General features: G+C 38.5%; 1 protein-coding gene across 1 annotated transcript in view; it reads left to right on the top strand.

The window, feature by feature from the left end:
* The window catches only part of LOC126184488 (methylcrotonoyl-CoA carboxylase beta chain, mitochondrial), a 100,264-nt gene that overhangs the window by 48,258 nt on the left and 33,670 nt on the right, over nt 1-18,336 (top strand). The window contains exon 8 of the mRNA XM_049926881.1: nt 13,551-13,707. Within this exon, the coding sequence (XP_049782838.1) occupies nt 13,551-13,707 (157 nt within the window). The remainder of the gene's footprint in view (nt 1-13,550; nt 13,708-18,336) is intronic.

Genomic DNA, 18,336 nt, shown 5'->3' with positions numbered 1-18,336 from the left:
ACACTATCAAAATAAGGAGGAATTAGTGTGTTGCTGTGTGTTGTTTGTGTGACACTGTGAAATCATGAGTCGTATTTGACCGTTGGGTGGGTCCCCTATGAGATACAGTTAAACTAACATGAATATGTGTGACCACTCTAGAGCCTCTTGTAAACAGCTGTTCAAATAATTTGGCATACTGACAATAGCCCCAAAGTACATATACTCCCTTACGATGTCTGTTGTCGACACAAATATGAAAATAGAAGGAGAAATAGTATACACTACCCATCACTCAGCCTTATGCCATCCTCACAAGGGATGTGTTTTCAATGTGATACGCACCAAATATGGTTTCCAGTGAGTTTGGTGCATGCTCAGAAATTAGTTGGTACATCACATTGAACATACTACTTAAGTGTTGTTTATGAATGCAGCACTCTCCAGCAGCAGTTGTCAGTAGTATATGGTGCATAAACCGCACAGTTTTTTTTATTTTTATTTTTTTTAATGAAAGTGGACACATGTAAAACTCTATGATACCTCTATTAGCGATTGTTGAAGGTGACCATAGGAAATTGGAAGGAAGATTGTAGATACAATGATGGACTGGACAGCAAATTGCTGATAGAGGAACTGTTACTTGTTACTTGTAACATTATACAAGCACCTCTCCTCTTTCAGTGCACCTGTTGAAATGACATTTGCTTTCTTGTCAGTATGCTATTCATATTGTTCTGATGTAGTATACACTGTGCTGAACCGAATGAGAATCGCTCAGTGATGTAGCAGCAATCTTGCAAGTCATAGTCCGTGTTCTATGACATATTCACAAAATTGAACAAACTCACTCCTGGATGAAGAGCCCTGTTATATAAACATAAACATCAAATACTACAGAACATATTTCTGTGGAGTTAAAGCTCCAAAATTTTTTAGAAAATGTGAAGGTGAATACAAAAATATTCGTAGAAAGCAGGATGTGAACCTACAGTGTTACAGTTCTCAGACTGCATCTCTACTGCACTGCAGGTGCAGTCATTTATCTTAAGAAGTCATAAAGGCTATGGCAGCAGATACGTTATGACCTTTCATTTAATTCTAGCAAGTCACACCAAAAATGACGCATTTTAGATAAATCTTGAATGTGCTGGTCCATTGAAACTGCATACTTTGAGAACATGATAGTCGTAATTTGAATACAACCAAACATGAGAAGTCTTTAACAACCACTATGTCGATTCCCATCATTTTATTGTAACAAACACATTTGCAAGATATTCAAAATCTGCTAGTGGTATGAAACAGCATATATTTATGGCACATAAGTTATAATATGAAAACCAACATATACAGGTTTAAACTGCAAACAAAGTAATCCAGTATTGTGCCTTACGTTTTGCTTGTCACATAAAAAAAATCTTGCATCTCATTAGTCACATCCAGTTCTCAAAACAAAAATCTTATTCTCTGTTTCCCACTTGGGAATACTCCACAATGTGAAATTTCACATTGTGATACAACAAAACCTGACCATCTCCAAATGTTTGCTTCCATGTCCCATCTAAAGATGACTGTACTGTGACACAAAAAGGAGTGAGGTATTTACACACAGAAATCTTTGACCACCATCCAAACGATGTAAAAAATTTAGTGGATAATAAAATTAACCTCAATCATATTTGTGTGCCAATTCTTTCTACTCCATAGGAGAATTCTCTGTGTGTGTGTGTGTGTGTGTGTGTGTGTGTGTGTGTGTGTGTGTGTGTGTGTGTGTGTGTTTTAAGAGAGTACGTTAGAGATCATATGTAGTTAAGTATAAATCAGCATATTCATGGGAAAAAACTAACTTAATAAATCATGTAAATGATCGGCATGTAGCCATATTTTCCATTGAGAAAGTGTATTTTAAACTGACCTGTTCCACACCATAAAGAGAGGTCACAATTATGATCCATGGAACATGAAAATAACTAATTAACTAACTTAGGTACATATTTTCCCAATCCTCATTGATTAACTGTTTCATTGAGAGTGGTTTGTACTAATCATAGATTGATGATGGTTACATGAAATCTTTTCTGGTCTGGTGACACTAATGTTTAAGCATTGGAATCTTCACCCAGAGACTGAGGCAACTTCTTGCATTTTATTTTTGTGATAGTTCTTGCTTTCCTCTTAATTGTCACATGTATGTGGCTTTCTTTGTGGGTTTGGGATTATCTCTGAAGATGCCATTTCAGAATGGTAAAATTGTATTCTTGCTCTGAATCCATTTGTTTTTTAACAGAAGTCACTACAAAATGTTTTACTAAACTTTTTCAGCTTACCACTCTACTAGGATGAATTTTTATTTTTTGTTTAATGTTGTTTTGAAAATGGTGTCTTCTCTTAACTTATATGAGTAAAAGCATGTTTTTATTGTGAATGCTAGATATTACAGTAAAACATGCTTTGCTGTATGTCTGTCAGCCTGCCTTGAAGTTGTTGTTGTTATGCAGTATTAAAAATATTTCATATGTTGAGCCTGATATTTTCTTGGTTTCACAATCTTTCCTGTATCTGTAAAGTTGGCTTCATTACCTGCCATGTGACTCATCATGTAGCTAGAAATTTTTAAATTGTCAAACTCATTCAATGAAAGTTCTACATGATGCCTTGTTTTGCATTTATGAGGTAAAGTATTAACTGAGATAAATTATGACACTGAGATAGCAATGGTTGCATGTAAGGTGACGCATCGTCCAAGGTAGTGTATTCCAAATCTGCTTTTTACAGATACAACAAACAGCCAGTTAGTGGATAACTTATAAGGGATGGAATATTTTAGGGTTGGCAGACACAAATTTAAGGTGGTGTTTGAATAGGCAGCTTTTGCGGTTTAAAAAAGGTTCAAGAATGAAAGTAGAAGTAGTGTTAGTCTTTCCTTACTTTTGAATAATTTCCTGCTCCTTGCCTTCCTTGATCCAATGCTACAGTTTTCCTTCACTTCAGTATCTGTGCTTCTTACCATTTCTCTTTCCTGGTTTGTGTGTGTGTGTGTGTGTGTGTGTGTGTGTGTGTGTGTGTGTGATCTGACAGCAGAGACAAAGGTGTCATTAGGAGTCATCATCATCATCATCATCATTTAAGACTGATTATGCCTTTCAGCGTTCAGTCTGGAGCATAGCCCCCCTTATACAGTTCCTCCATGATCCCCTATTCAGTGCTAACATTGATGCCTCTTCTGATGTTAAACCTATTACTTCAAAATCATTCTTAACTGAATCCAGGTACCTTCTCCTTGGTCTGCCCCGACTCCTCCTACCCTCTACTGCTGAATCCATGAGTCTCTTGGGTAACCTTGCTTCTCCCATGCGTGTAACATGACCCCACCATCTAAGCCTGTTCGCCCTGACTGCTACATCTATATAGTTCATTCCCAGTTTTTCTTTGATTTCCTCATTGTGGACACCCTCCTGCCATTGTTCCCATCTACTAGTACCTGCAATCATCCTAGCTACTTTCATATCCGTAACCTCAACCTTGTTGATAAGGTAACCTGAATCCACCCAGCTTTCGCTCCCATACAACAAAGTTGGTCGAAAGATTGAACGGTGCACAGATAACTTAGTTTTGGTACTGACTTCCTTCTTGCAGAAGAGAGTAGATCGTAGCTGAGCGCTCACTACATTAGCTTTGCTACACCTCGCTTCCAGTTCTTTCACTATGTTGCCATCCTGTGAGAATATGCATCCTAAGTACTTGAAACCGTCCACCTGTTCTAACTTTGTTCCTCCTATTTGGCACTCAATCCGTTTATATTTCTTTCCCACTGACATTACTTTCGTTTTGGAGATGCTAATCTTCATACCATAGTCCTTACATTTCTGATCTAGCTCTGAAATATTACTTTGCAAACTTTCAATCGAATCTGCCATCACAACTAAGTCATCCGCATATGCAAGACTGCTTATTTTGTGTTCACATATCTTAATCTCACCCAGCCAGTCTATTGTTTTCAACATATGATCCATGAATAATATGAACAACAGTGGAGACAGGTTGCAGCCTTGTCTTACCCCTGAAACTACTCTGAACCATGAACTCAATTTACCATCAACTCTAACTGCTGCCTGACTATCCATGTAAAGACCTTTAATTGCTTGCAAAAGTTTGCCTCGTATTCCATAATCTTGTAGAACAGACAATAACTTCCTCCTAGGAACCCGGTCATATGCCTTTTCTAGATCTATAAAGCATAGATACAATTCCCTGTTCCACTCATAACACTTCTCCATTATTTGCTGTAAGCTAAAGATCTGGTCTTGACAACCTCTAAGAGGCCTAAACCCACACTGATTTTCATCCAATTGGTCCTCAACTAATACTCGCACTTTCCTTTCAACAATACCTGAGAAGATTTTACCCACAACGCTGATTAAAGAGATACCTCTGTAGTTGTTACAATCTTTTCTGTTTCCATGTTTAAAGATTGGTGTGATTACTGCTTTTGTCCAGTCTGATGGAACCTGTCCCGACTCCCAGGCGATTTCAATTATCCTGTGTAGCCATTTAAGACCTGACATTCCACTGTGTTTGATGAGTTCCGACTTAATTTCATCCACCCCAGCCGCTTTATTGCACTGCAATCTATTGACCATTTTTTCCACTTCCTCAAATGTGATCCTATTTCCATCATCATTCCTATCCCATTCTACCTCGAAATCTGAAACATTACTGATCGCATTTTCACCTACATTGAGCAACTCTTCAAAATATTCCCTCCATCTTCCCAAGGCATCCACAGGATTCACCAGCAGTTTTCCTGACGTGTCCAAAATACTTGTCATTTCCTTCTTACCTCCCTTTCGAAGACTACTAATTACACTCCAGAATGGTTTTCCAGCAGCTTGACCCATAGTCTCCAACCTGTTTCCAAAGTCTTCCCACGATTTCTTCTTGGATGCTGCAATTATCTGTTTGGCTTTGTTTCTTTCTTCAACATAACTTTCTCTGTCTACCTGGGTTCTGGTATGTAGCCATTTTTGATATGCCTTCTTTTTCCTTTTACAGGCTGCCTTGACTGTATCATTCCACCAAGCTGTTTGCTTCTTCCTACTTTTACACACTACTGTTCCAAGACATTCTTTAGCCACTTCTAGTACTGTGTCCCTGTACCTTGTCCATTCCTTTTCCAATGACTGTAATTGGCTACATTCAACTAACTGGTACCTTTCTGAGATCGCTGTCATGTACTTGTGCCTGAGTTCCATATCCTGAAGTTTCTCCACTCTTATCCTCCTACATATGGACCTGACCTCCCGCACTTTCGGCCTCACAATCCCAATTTCACTGCAGATTAAATAATGATCAGTGTCATCAAAGAATCCCCTGAATACACGTGTGTCCCTCACAGCCTTCCTGAATTCCTGATCTGTTACTATATAGTCAGTGACAGATCTGGTTCCCCTGCCTTCCCAAGTATACCGGTGAATGTTCTTATGTTTAAAAAAGGAGTTTGTGATTACTAAGCCCATACTGGCACAGAAATCCAAGAGTTGTTTCCCGTTCCTGTTGGCCTCCATATCCTCTCCAAATTTACCCATAACCTTTTCATACCCTTCTGTTCGATTTCATTAGGAGTGTCCCAGAAAAATGTGATAGGTCTGCTGTTATTATTTATATACATAGACAAGCTGACAGGTAGGATGTGTAGCAGTCTCCAACTGTTTGCTGATGATGTTGTAGCATACAGGAAATTGTCATCATTGAGTGACTGTATGAGGATACATCATTACTTGCACAGAATTTCTTTTTGGTGTGATGAATGGCAACTTGCACTAATGAAGGAAAATGTAAGTTAATGCAGATGAGTAGGAAAAACAATCCTGTAATGTTCAAATACGTCATTCATCTACATCTACACGGTTACTATGGAATGGTGGATGGTTCATCAAAACATTCTCAAACAGCATGTTGGAAAAACGAACACTCTAGTCTCTCCGTATGATGTCTGATTTCTCTTATTTTAGTTTGATGATTATTTATCTCTATGCAGGTGGGCACCAACAAAAATATTTGTATACTCTGAGGAGTAAGTTAGTTTGAAACTTAGCAGAACTGACAGCCTTTAGATTTGTGTGATTTATTTGTGAGCCAAAATTTAGCAGATTCCTTTAATTACTCATGTGGATGACTTCACACTTCTCATTTAGAGTCAATTCCCACTTTTCACACCATACAGACATCTAGTCCAAATCATTTTGCAGTTGGTTTTGATTATCTGATGACTTTGGAAGACAGTACATTACAGCATCATCTCAAATAATCCAAGGGGGTTGCTCAGATTGTCTCCTGAATCATTTATATAGATCAGGAACAGCAGAGGGCCTATAACACAGCCTTGGAGAATGCCAGGTATGACTTCTGTTTTACTTGATGACTTTCCCTCTATTACTACGACCTGTGAACTTTATAATAGGAACTCACAAACCTAATTGCATAACTGAGGTGATACTCCATAGGCACATAATTTAATTAGAAGTCACTTGTGAGGAAGTGTCAAAAGCCTTCTGGAGATATAAAAATATGGTATCAATTTGAACGCGTGAGTTGTAGGTGTAGGAATTTGATTATCTTATGTATATACAGATCTCCTAGTGGAGACTTCAACATCTTTTTCTCCAAACGTAATCATGTTCTTGACAAGATATCCACGCCAAAGAACCACATTCTCATATGTGGAGACCTAAATGTAGATAAACTGAATCCTGATTCTACATGGGACACATTACAAAGTCTTGCTCAAAGTTTCAATCTAGTTCCAATGGTTAACAGTGCAACCAGAATAACAAAATACTCAAAGACAGCTGTTGATCAGGTATTAACAGATTTAGGCAAAGAAAACTGTGAGGTGGTGGTAGCAGAGCTAGGATTATCTGATCACTCAGGTCAAATCATTAATATAAAAGTGGTTCCAGAAGAAACAAGGAAAATGCATATTTACAGACGAATTTTTTCTAAACAAAATAGATATGAGTTTGCCAAACAGATAGCAGGACAAACATGGGACTCTGTATACTCAGAGGTAGATGCAAATGAAAAATTCAAAAATTTCATGACATTGTTTAAATTAAATTTTGAAGAAACATTTCCTGAAGTATTATGTCCATTATCAACAGCAGGAAAAAACAAGTTGGTCACAAAAGGCATCAAAAAATCGTCTGAAACACTGAAGTACCTGAGCTCCATTAAACACAGCCAAACTAATCCTGCTTTCTCACTCATTTATAAAAGATATAGGAAAATATTGCTTGAAGCAAAGAGAGCTCATTACCAAACTGGTGCTCTCTGCTGAACACAAAAATAAGGTAGTATGGAAGATTGTGAAGCAGGAAACTGGTACCAGGAAAATGATTCTGTCAAACTTGAAAATCAAAGAGGAAGGGACTCTAATAAAAGACCCAATATATTTGGCAAACTATATAAATGATTATTTTAGTAGCATAGGAATAAAATTACAGGAAAATTTTCTAACAGCCCCTCAGGTCAAAAAGCCAAATAATGGTGTATCATACTCAATGGTGTTATTCCCTACAACACAGGAAGAAGTCTATCAAGCAGTCAGCAAATTGAAAAACAAAAACTCAGCTGGTCTGGATGAAGTCCCCATTTTTATAATTAAGGACTGTATCAAGAGCCTACTTCCACCTTTAGTTGATATTATAAATCACTCTTTCAAGCAGGGCTACTTTCCAGACTATTTAAAATATGCTAAATTACTACCTCTCTTCAAAAAAGGTGATGCAGGAAAAATTGAAAATTATAGGCCAATTTCTCTACTCTCTTGTTTTGCAAAAATATTAGAAACTATTATGAAAGACCGAGCGAAGTGGCGCAGGGGCTAGCACACTGGACTCGCATTCGGGAGGACGACGGTTCAATCCCGCGTCTGGCCATCCTGATTTAGGTTTTTCGTGATTTCCCTAAATCGCTCCAGGCAAATGCCAGCATGGTTCGTTTGAAAGGGCATGGCCAACTTCCTTCCTCTTCCTTCCCTAATCCGATGAGACCGATGACCTCGCTGTCTGGTCTCCTCCCCCCCTCAAAAAAATACCTCCCTCTAATACCATGGAAGTATTATGAAAGATAGGCTAATGAATTATTTAAATAAATACAACTTACTGTCTGTTGACCAGTTTGGATTTTGATCAGGGAAAAGCACAGAATCAGCAACAGCACACCTCACAAAACACAGTGTAGAAGCATTAGATAAAGGGAACTACACAACAGGTATATTTCTTGATATAACTAAAGTGTTTGATACAGTAGACCACAACATATTGTTAAATAAGTTAGATGAACTGGGAATAAGGGGACTTGTGAAAAAGTGGTTCCAGTCATATCTAAAAAATAGGAGACATATAACTGAAATCTCACATATTTCAAGTTGCTCAAACTATATTGTAAAGTATACTTCAGACCCAAATTATGTAAATATAGGTGTCCCACAGGGTAGTGTCCTTGGCCCAATACTATTCCTCATTTACATAAATGACTTCCCACAGAGCATCAACCATGGACAAACAATATTGTTTGCAGATGACTCAAATGTTCTAATCAATGGCAAATCACCAGATGCACTGAAAGATAAAGCCGAACAAACACTAAACAGTGTATGCGAGTGTGAATCCGCAAATAAACTAACACTAAATTTAAAAAAAGAAGCAAATGCTATTAACTTCTATGTCTGCAAAAAAACCACACTATAACAACTTTAAGTTAAACGATGAAACTATAGAATGTGTAGACTACACAAAATTTCTTGGTATGCATGTTGACAGTCAGTTAAAGTGGGAAGAACATATTAAAATACTTAGTAACAGAATCGCTACAGCATGCTATGCTCTTAGAATTCTGACTGCAGTGTGTGATGATACTACATGTGTCAGATCTGTATATTTTTCTTATATCCACTCTGTTATTACCTATGGAATAATATTTTGGGGAGTCAACAGTAAAAATATTCAAATAGTTTTCAAATTACAGTAAAGAGCAAGAGTGGCAGTAGGGCTCACTGCCTTGAACATTTCCAAAAGCTGGAAATCCTAACTGTCCCCTGTGAATACATTTTTCAAAGTATTATGTATGTAAAAAAAAAAAATATTGACTGCTATATGAAAAATTCTTTAGTACACAGCTATGAAACTAGAAACCAATACAATCTGCATCTAGAGAGGAAAAATAAAGTTAAAACTCAGCAGAGCTTGTTGTACAATGCCGTTAAATTATATAATAAATTACCTCAAAATATAAAAGATATTGACACAGTTGGACAGTTCAAAACAAAACTAAAAAAATTTTTATTACATAAAAGTTATTACACTGTAACGGACTATCTGAATTAAAACATGTTGTGTAATTAAAGTTGCCTGCATTGTAATACATGAGGAAATAATTATAATATGAAATCCAGAATTGTACAGTACTATAGGAAAATTACATAAGGATATAAAACTAATGTAAGATACCTCAAAAATGTGTGTAAATACTAATTTTATGTCTATAAATTGTAGGTATATTGTATTGTATATGATTTTGCTGACGAAATCCACAAAATGTAAATTGTTACCTGGATTAATAAAGAAATCAATCAATCAATCAAAAAAAGCACTCATTACTTCGTGAGAATGAAGAGCTAGGTTGTGTTCACAAGAACCATTAGTGATGTGCTGCTTGATACAATCATGGCAATTAAATATCCAGATGTAATATTGCAAAGCAATATGAAATTAAATGAGTACGGCAGTTCGATAGCCAGAAAGGTGAACTGCCAACTTCGGTTTATTGGGATAATTCTAGGAAAGTGGAGCTCATCTATAAAGGAGACTGCATGTAGAACATTAATGTGACCCAGTCTGGAGTACTGCTGGAATGTGTGGAATCCCAACCAGATCCAATTAAAGGATGACATCAAAGCAGTTCAGAGACAGGCTTGCTAGATTTGTTATTGGTAGGATCGATTAACACATGAATATTATGGATTTCTTGTGAACTCAAATGGTAGTCCCTGGTGGGAAGACAACATTATTTTTGTGAAAAACTATTGAGAAAACGTAAAGATACAGAATTTGTGGTTGACGCCAGAACAATTCTATTGCTGCCAGCATATATTTTGCATGAGGACAGTGAAGACAAGATAAAGGGGAATTAGGGTTCATACAGGGACACACACTTGTTTTTCCTTCACTCCATTTGTGAGTGAAACAAGAAAGGAAATGACAAGCAATAGAAAAAAGTCCCCCCCCCCCCCCCCCCCCCCTCCCCGCTATACACCATACGGTGGCTTGCAGAGTTTATATGGAGATGTACATAATTTTTCTAAAGATACTAAGTAGACAGTTCTGTTCTGTGCCTATATAATAGAAGCAGCTTTTATTTTTTTTATTTTTTGTGACTTTTCAGCCACCACTGTGTCTAATACCTCTTAATTTTCTTTGGAAAACAATAATTTAATACTCCAATCTTTGTTGTGTATAGGGATCAGTGGATAAGAAACTTAGAGTATGTCAGTGTTACATTACCAGTGCCTAGTGCCCAGACATGTAAGCATCTGTCAGAGGACTGTTATTACAGCACTTGCTCTTTTTCCAATTAGAATCTTCACAAAGTTCTTATGAACAACTGTCAAACGTTGAGCCATTCCTCCTGTAATTGTATGAGAAATTGACATGCATTTCCTTGCTGATTGGGTTTGGTAATTGACAGACTCAACCCAATCTACAAATGTTCTGTCATTGTGCTTCTCTGCCTCATGTAAGTTTTCATGAGACTCCACATGATTTTCTTAAAAATTACATACAATATTATTATTGGTCAGACCCACCACACACACATTTGAGCCACCTAATCTCTAACACCATGGCAGCGTTGTTTGCATCGCAACAGTGCTTAGCTTTGGTGTACATTGATGTAACAGTAATCAAGGGATACCTCTTAATGTCGTGTTGGACCTCCTTTTGCATGTTGTAATGCAGCAGCTCGACGTAGCATGGACTCAAAGTTATTTGAAGAACACTGCAGAAATATTGAGCCCTCATGTGTGTGTAACGGTGCCTAACAATTCACAGGTTTTGAATGTGAGCACTTGCTCCTGCTCATGCTCTTACCCGCAAGCAGAGTAGCTGTGACAAGGTGTTCGCACCATGTGGTCGTAACAACAAGGGAGAAGTGCTGACTGCGAAATATGACAGGATCAGCTTTGATAGTTGTGCCATCTAATAGCAATAATGGTGAGTCAGTATTACATAACACTGAAATGTCTTCGCGCCTCAGTCTTCTGTCTGAGGAATCTTACTTTTAACACAGAATGATAGGTACACAAAATGACAGCCGGTAAAAGGAAATCCAGCCGATTTTCCTAAATTATCATCTGTGCAAGATGCTGTTGTTAATGAAGACTTTCAGCATTATTAACACATTTTTATACCCCTTAAGGAAGAATTTGAGCATTGTTTTCAAGATCTGGTGGCATTAGAAAGTAATTTTGATCTATTCTCCTCTCCGTATTCAGTGCTTATGGAAGATACTTGTCCTGAACTATAATTAGAAATTATTGCTGTGCAGTGTGACAGAGAATACAAAGACAAATGTCAGTATAAGTGAAACATTTTGGAATTCTATAGACACGTCCCTCAGCACAGATTTCCTTGTTTCCATAAACAGGTGGCTACAATAATAATCAATGTTTGCTCTGAACAGTTGTTCTCTGCAATGAAAAGTAAGAAGATGCACCTGAGAAACTCACTGTGTGATCACAATCTAAACTGCATGCTGCATCTAAGATGCACAAGAACAATGACTCTGTGCATAGAAGCAATTGTTTAAGGGGAGAAGTGCAAGAGAACCGATAACCTCACACTTTAATGACTTCATTATTGTATAACGGGTCGCAAAGTAAATAAAGAAAAATATAGAAGTATAAGTTAATAAGATAATGTGACACATATGCATTTTTGTTTATTTGTTTCATTTCTAGTAATAATATTTCATATAGTGATTTCCATGGAACTGGTTGAAGATTTAAATTTACTGATGAACATGCGACGGCAGCTGTTGTGTCCCCCACTCAACTCATCATTTGGCACCCCCACTCTCTGCCCTGTGCCAATAGTAGGGGTACTGTGCTCACCCTGCTCTGTGCTCGCACCTAGCTGCTTACAGCTTGTTCCATGAGCACATTTGTTGTGAAGTCCTGCTCTGTAGCCTTCCACAATTGTGAAAGTGTTGCCAATGGGGGATTTTGTGCCCAAACTGACCTCTTGATTATGTCCCAGTCAATGAATGGCTGTAACTGGTCTCCAAGTGGCTGAACATAACAGTTTCCAGTCAGTGATCAGTTCAGTTGGATCAGAGGAGCCAGTCCATTCCACATAAACACAGCCCACACCATTATGGAACTACCACCAGCTTGCACAGTGCCTTGTTGACAAGTTGGGACCATGCCTTTATGGGGTCTGCGCCACACTTGAACCCTACCGTCAGCTCTTACCGACTGAAATTGGGACTCATCTGACCAGACCACAGTTTTCCAGTTGTCTACGGTCCAACTGATATGGTCATGAACACAGGAGAGGCACTGCGGGTGATGTGCTGTTAACAAAGGCACTCGTGTCAGTCATCCGCTGCCATAGCCCATTAACACCAAATTTCGCTGCACTGTCATAGCAGATACATTTGTAATATGTTCCACATTGATTTCTGTAGTTATTCCACACAATGTTACTTGTCTGTTGGCTGCTCTTGTGAAGGCTGTCAACTACTGCGTTGTCTGTGGTGAGAGGTAATGCCTGAAATTTTGCATTCTCAGTACACTCTTGACACTGTGATTTGCAAAATACTGAATTCCTAAATGATTTCAGAATTGGAATGCCCCTCGCCTCTAGTGCCAACTACCATTCTGTGTTCAGAGTCTGTTAATTCCTGTCATGTGGCCATAATCATGTCAGAAACCATTTCACATGAATCACCTGGATACAAATGACAGCTCCACCAATACACTGCCCTTTTATACTTTGTGTATGTGATATTACCGCTGTCTGTAAGTGTGTATATCGCTATCCCATCATGACTTTTGTCACCACAGTGAATGTGATAAGGTTCTTCAATGACTGCTGAATTGTTGTGTTCATGCATTCTGTTGTTTGTATTTCACCAAGCACTTAGTCAGAAAAACACAAATGTAGGCACTGTAGAACCACTGAAATGCCATAGATACAACGTCCCAAGGAGCCATAGTTTCTTATGTAAGCAAAAACCAAATAAGCAATCTACAGGAAGACGTGTGCGTCCCTTAATACTGGAAACCCTGATACACAAACATAAATAAATAAAATTCACACAAATGAGCAGACAAACAAAGGACCTAGTGAGAATCCATGTGCCCACCCCCAAAGTTTAAGAGTAAAGAAACTTTTTAACTGTACCAAGAACATTAGGAATCTAGAACATCATATATGTTAACACTTCAGATATGCAACTTGCCATTTTTTAAGTGTGTGTGTGTAATTTTGTTTTTCTTGTTTGACTAGGGTTCATGGTGGGGTGTGATGCTGAAGCTGGTGGCATTGCCAAGAATGGAGCCAAAATGGTAACAGCTGTTGCTTGTGCACAGGTGCCCAAATTTACAGTCATCATAGGTGGTTCATATGGTGCTGGCAACTATGGAATGTGTGGTCGAGCATATGGGTAAGGCTTATTGCTGTGGTTCAACATTTTTATTGTATTATAGTCCATGATAGCGTTAATGGCCTCCCGCCTTGCAGCTCACATGGAATACTGCGTTGTCAGCTTGGGTGAAAGTGCATGGACATTAGCTATGTTACAACAGTTTCAGTAAAGGAAATGTAACCTCTCTTGCTAGGTCAGGTTCATGGCGTGCTACAAACTGTTTCATGATAAATTATTAAGTGTATGTAATAAGTATGAGATACACGTTACAGAATTGAATGTGTATTCAGTGTTTCCCCATCACAATGACATGAAGGAAAGCCAGCTATACAGATTTTCACACTGCAGACTGGATTGTATAGTAAATTGCACTATGTAGAATTGATTACAGCTTCTGTTGCTTTTTACTTTAATTAACAAAATGACGACAGAATCAAATCTAAAATATCTACAGCTTGGATAATTTCCAGGCCCAGAATACAGTCTGCTGGTAATTTTTTTTACCACTAGGAATGTGCATTTTATGGCTATATTTCCCAGCTTAATTTTCAATGGAGTCTGTATTATAACACTTCGTGATCTTGTACCTATTGCTCCAAATGTCTTACAATTGTGTACTGGAGATGTAGGCAGATTGGTCATTTGGAATGCCCTTTTGAGAAAACTACTTGAAATAGTGTCACCAATGCTCCAGTGTAAAACACCACTATGACTGGAACATCCTCTACTGTTCCTTGGATTGCTGAGATCAGTACTGGGGAATCCACTTTTATCACATGGACTGGTATTGGAACATAGTTCTTCCATAATATCCACATCATCATTATAATGTAAGAAGTTCTCGTCTTGCTCATAGATCCTATTCCAGTCCCATAATCACTACTGTTTGTTCTCTCCAGTTACTACTCGTCAGTTGTGGTTGCTGTATTTGACTATGATTCCAGTTCCAGTGCTGGTTATTGGTACTGGAATTGTAGAGTGGATTATTTATTTGATCTGATGTATTTGATTGGATCTGATGTATTTGATTGATTACGATTAGAATGGAAGCTGTTTACATTCCCATTCTGTCGATAATTGTTATTCTGTTTTGGATTGTAGCTGTGCTGCATAGGACTATTTGCATTTTTTTCATGTGTGTGATTGTTATTTGCATGACCATTATACGAAGTATGTCCTTGGACATGTCAGTTGCCTTGTCTCCTCTCGAATTGATATCATCCTATAGCAAATAAATTGAATCTACGACTGACATGAATTCATCTACATTCTAGTCAGATGTATGTAAAATTTTTTTGAGAATCTCAGTTGGCAACTTTGCTTTTAGAATCCATGGAATATCCTTCTTCGTAATTGGTTCATCCCAGTATTTCTCCTTTGTTCAAATGCTTTTCAAAGTACCAGCACAAGCTACCAGATATAAATGAGCGATCCTCCAGTTTAAAGACTTCTGTTCTCAAGTGCTCCTGTATCCCTATAGACCAATATTTGGCCAGGAAGGCTCTTTCAAATTCCTCATGTTTTGTGTAGGTGGCCATCATATAAGTGGTCCATGGTACACCATCTTGTGGAGTATGGCATGGGACATAATTCATCTCCAACATTTCTGTCCATGATCCTGGTAAGACTCCATGAAGTCCACAAATAAACACGACAGGATTTACAGTTTTCTTATCAGATGAAAATAGTTGGAACTGCCTATGTCTGAGAGGTTTCCCCTCTATTAACTTCATCGTATAGAGGGTTGTTGGCATTAAAACTCCATACGCTGTATCTGAATCATTATTGCAAAATGCTTGACAAGGATGCACATTGCCATATTCCGGACCGTTGTTTGAGTTCTACTGTATGTCTTCACAGCACAGTTCAGGACAGTCATCATTTATCATCCTGTCCCCCCAGACTTCCTGTATACCTTGCAACAAGGCTTCTACGGACTGTGCCATTCTTGTCTGCCACTGAACACAGTCAGATCCTAATTGATCCTTAATTTCCTCCGGATCTTTGTTGGCTTGATTATTTGAAGGAAAATTATCTACTGACAGGTTTTCCACTGTTTCTTTAATACTTTTGTTAGCACAGTTTATTGCTTGCTGATCTTTATCTTTCAACCAATCATCTAAATTGCTCAAAAATTTTTATTTATGCTCATCATTCCATATCTTGATCAAATGATCACAACAACGTGATAGAGTAGTAACTATTTGGTTTAATTGTCCTACCTTAGTATCTATTTCCTTTTGTTTATTTGTTAAATCCTGCATGTCTTGGGTTACTTTTTGTAGTTGAAGAGGAAATTGTTCTTGAGCTTGATTTATCTCGTTAGAGATCTTTTCTTGCTATCACACTATATTTTTCGCTTTGGTCTTCGGTTGTAACCTGCTCTAAATCTTGTTTAGTCGGAATCTTCATCTGATTTTTAACTATTTCAGTTTGCTGAGTTGTTAAGGCTTAATTGCTTTAAAATTTCCACTAGGTGATCAGTTGCATGCTGGTCCAAAGTGGCTGTTTCCTCTTCTTCTTGCACTTGCACAGGTTGAACATTTAGTTGCTAATCTCTCTGCATCTTAAACTGTGATCTTATTTTTACCATGACACAGTAAAATTCAAAAAATGAAGTAGCACTGTTCCTAACTGGGAGACACTCTTATTAATAACAAAAATTATGCTAATCATTTGGCATGAAACAAAATTTCTGAAAAGAGCAAGTAATAATTATGTACTCAGACTACTGCTGAAGATACTACTACAAAAGATAGTGAACTCAAAAACTAGCTCTTCGATTAATGAAGAGCAAAATTATGAAGTGGCACATGTGAGTTAAAGTTGTAATTTCCCCAGAGGGCCTCGCATCTCTTTCATGAGTATGTGTTTGGCTACCACTGGGCTCCAGCCCTTGCAGCCCTACTTCCCTTTCCATGCTGCAAATCTATCCTCCTCCTGTTTTACTTCCCTATCTTTTTTTTCCTCTGGCTTTCCATTGGCTTGGTCTTCTTGGTGCTGATTGTGCTTGATTTGGTTTGTGAGTTTGGACACTTGTTTTCTTCCCTCCCAGCATTCTACAACTTTGCATGCTTAACTATATTGTCCCCATTGTTGTGTTTGACCTGCTATCTCTTTTTCCAACATTTACAGAAGTGCAGATCATGCAGGGACGGTCGGCCGACATGGAGTGTATTCATCATTTCTCTCTTTGCATCCTTTCTTTCGTGCAAAGATACTATGCCCACAACCCAGTACAGGGGTGTTCCATTATGGGGGATGGGTGCAGGGGTTTGTCAAGTACCTGCGCTGTGGTAGGCCTCTGACCGTGTGGGGATTGCATTGTTTGTGCCTGAGCTGGAAATTCTCCACACAAGACAAGGATTAAAAGACTTATGTGTCCATGACAGCTGGAGCAGGGGGCTCCAAGCAATGGTTTACTGACCAGGTAACTGTTGCTGTGCCTGGGTGGCACCCATTCAGAGAGCCCGTGTTAGGAGTAGGTGGTACCATGGCAGAAGATTCACACATGAAATGAATTAAACTTTCTTCTACTGTTGGTTGAAGAGCCCCAGCAGTCTCTTAAGATAGGAAAGATTATTACAATGCAGAGAGATGTGACCCATGATGTTTCCTTCCATGGCTACACAGTGGGAGAGGGACAAGCCAAATTTCTGAGAGCGAAACACTTCACCCAATATATACTCAGATTGACGGGGATACTCTTACTACTATGAAACCATTATGTTTGGTTCAAACAAGTGAAGACAGAAAATTTGGGAAGTTGTGTTCGGGAAAAAATGTGAAATGGTTCATTATTAATTAAAACTTCATCTGCTGCCCAGTCTATAGCTCTAGGTGACATACCAGTGACCATTCCCCCACCAAACTTTGAACATAGTCCAAGTAATCATCTTCCACAGAGATCTTGTGCTCCGAACAACCAAGGAGCCCCAGACTTATCTCCAGCAGCGGGGCGTACATTTGATTGAGTATGTACAAAAAGGGCCCAAGAATAATCGTACGGACAGAGGCGTCTTTATCTTAGCCTTTGAAGGAAATGTACTCACAGAGAAAGTTAAAGTCATACTGTACAGGTGTGATGTGAAACATTGTGCTACACTGCCCATGGGGTGCTTCAGATGGTTGTGCTTGGGCATATGTCATCCCACTACATGGCAGACCCTAAACTGTGCATGATAACTCCACGAAGGTAGTCCTTGTGAACTCCAGGAATAAAATGAATTCTTCCACAGAGATCTTGTGCTCCGAACAACCAAGGAGCCCCAGACTTATCTCCAGCAGCGGGGCGTACATTTGATTGAGTATGTACAAAAAGGGCCCAAGAATAATCGTACGGACAGAGGCGTCTTTATCTTAGCCTTTGAAGGAAATGTACTCACAGAGAAAGTTAAAGTCATACTGTACAGGTGTGATGTGAAACATTGTGCTACACTGCCCATGGGGTGCTTCAGATGGTTGTGCTTGGGCATATGTCATCCCACTACATGGCAGACCCTAAACTGTGCATGATAACTCCACGAAGGTAGTCCTTGTGAACTCCAGGAATAAAATGAATTAACTGCCTGTTGTATATTAAGGCTCAAAAGAAATACAAGTGCTTTCATCCTTTGTATGTGACTATCCATTACACTTAACATCATG

Source organism: Schistocerca cancellata, chromosome 4 (genome assembly GCF_023864275.1).
Source record: "Schistocerca cancellata isolate TAMUIC-IGC-003103 chromosome 4, iqSchCanc2.1, whole genome shotgun sequence".
NCBI lineage: Eukaryota > Metazoa > Arthropoda > Insecta > Orthoptera > Acrididae > Schistocerca > Schistocerca cancellata.
The sequence above is the reverse complement of the archived record's forward strand: the minus strand, read 5'-3'. Positions and strand labels throughout refer to the sequence as shown.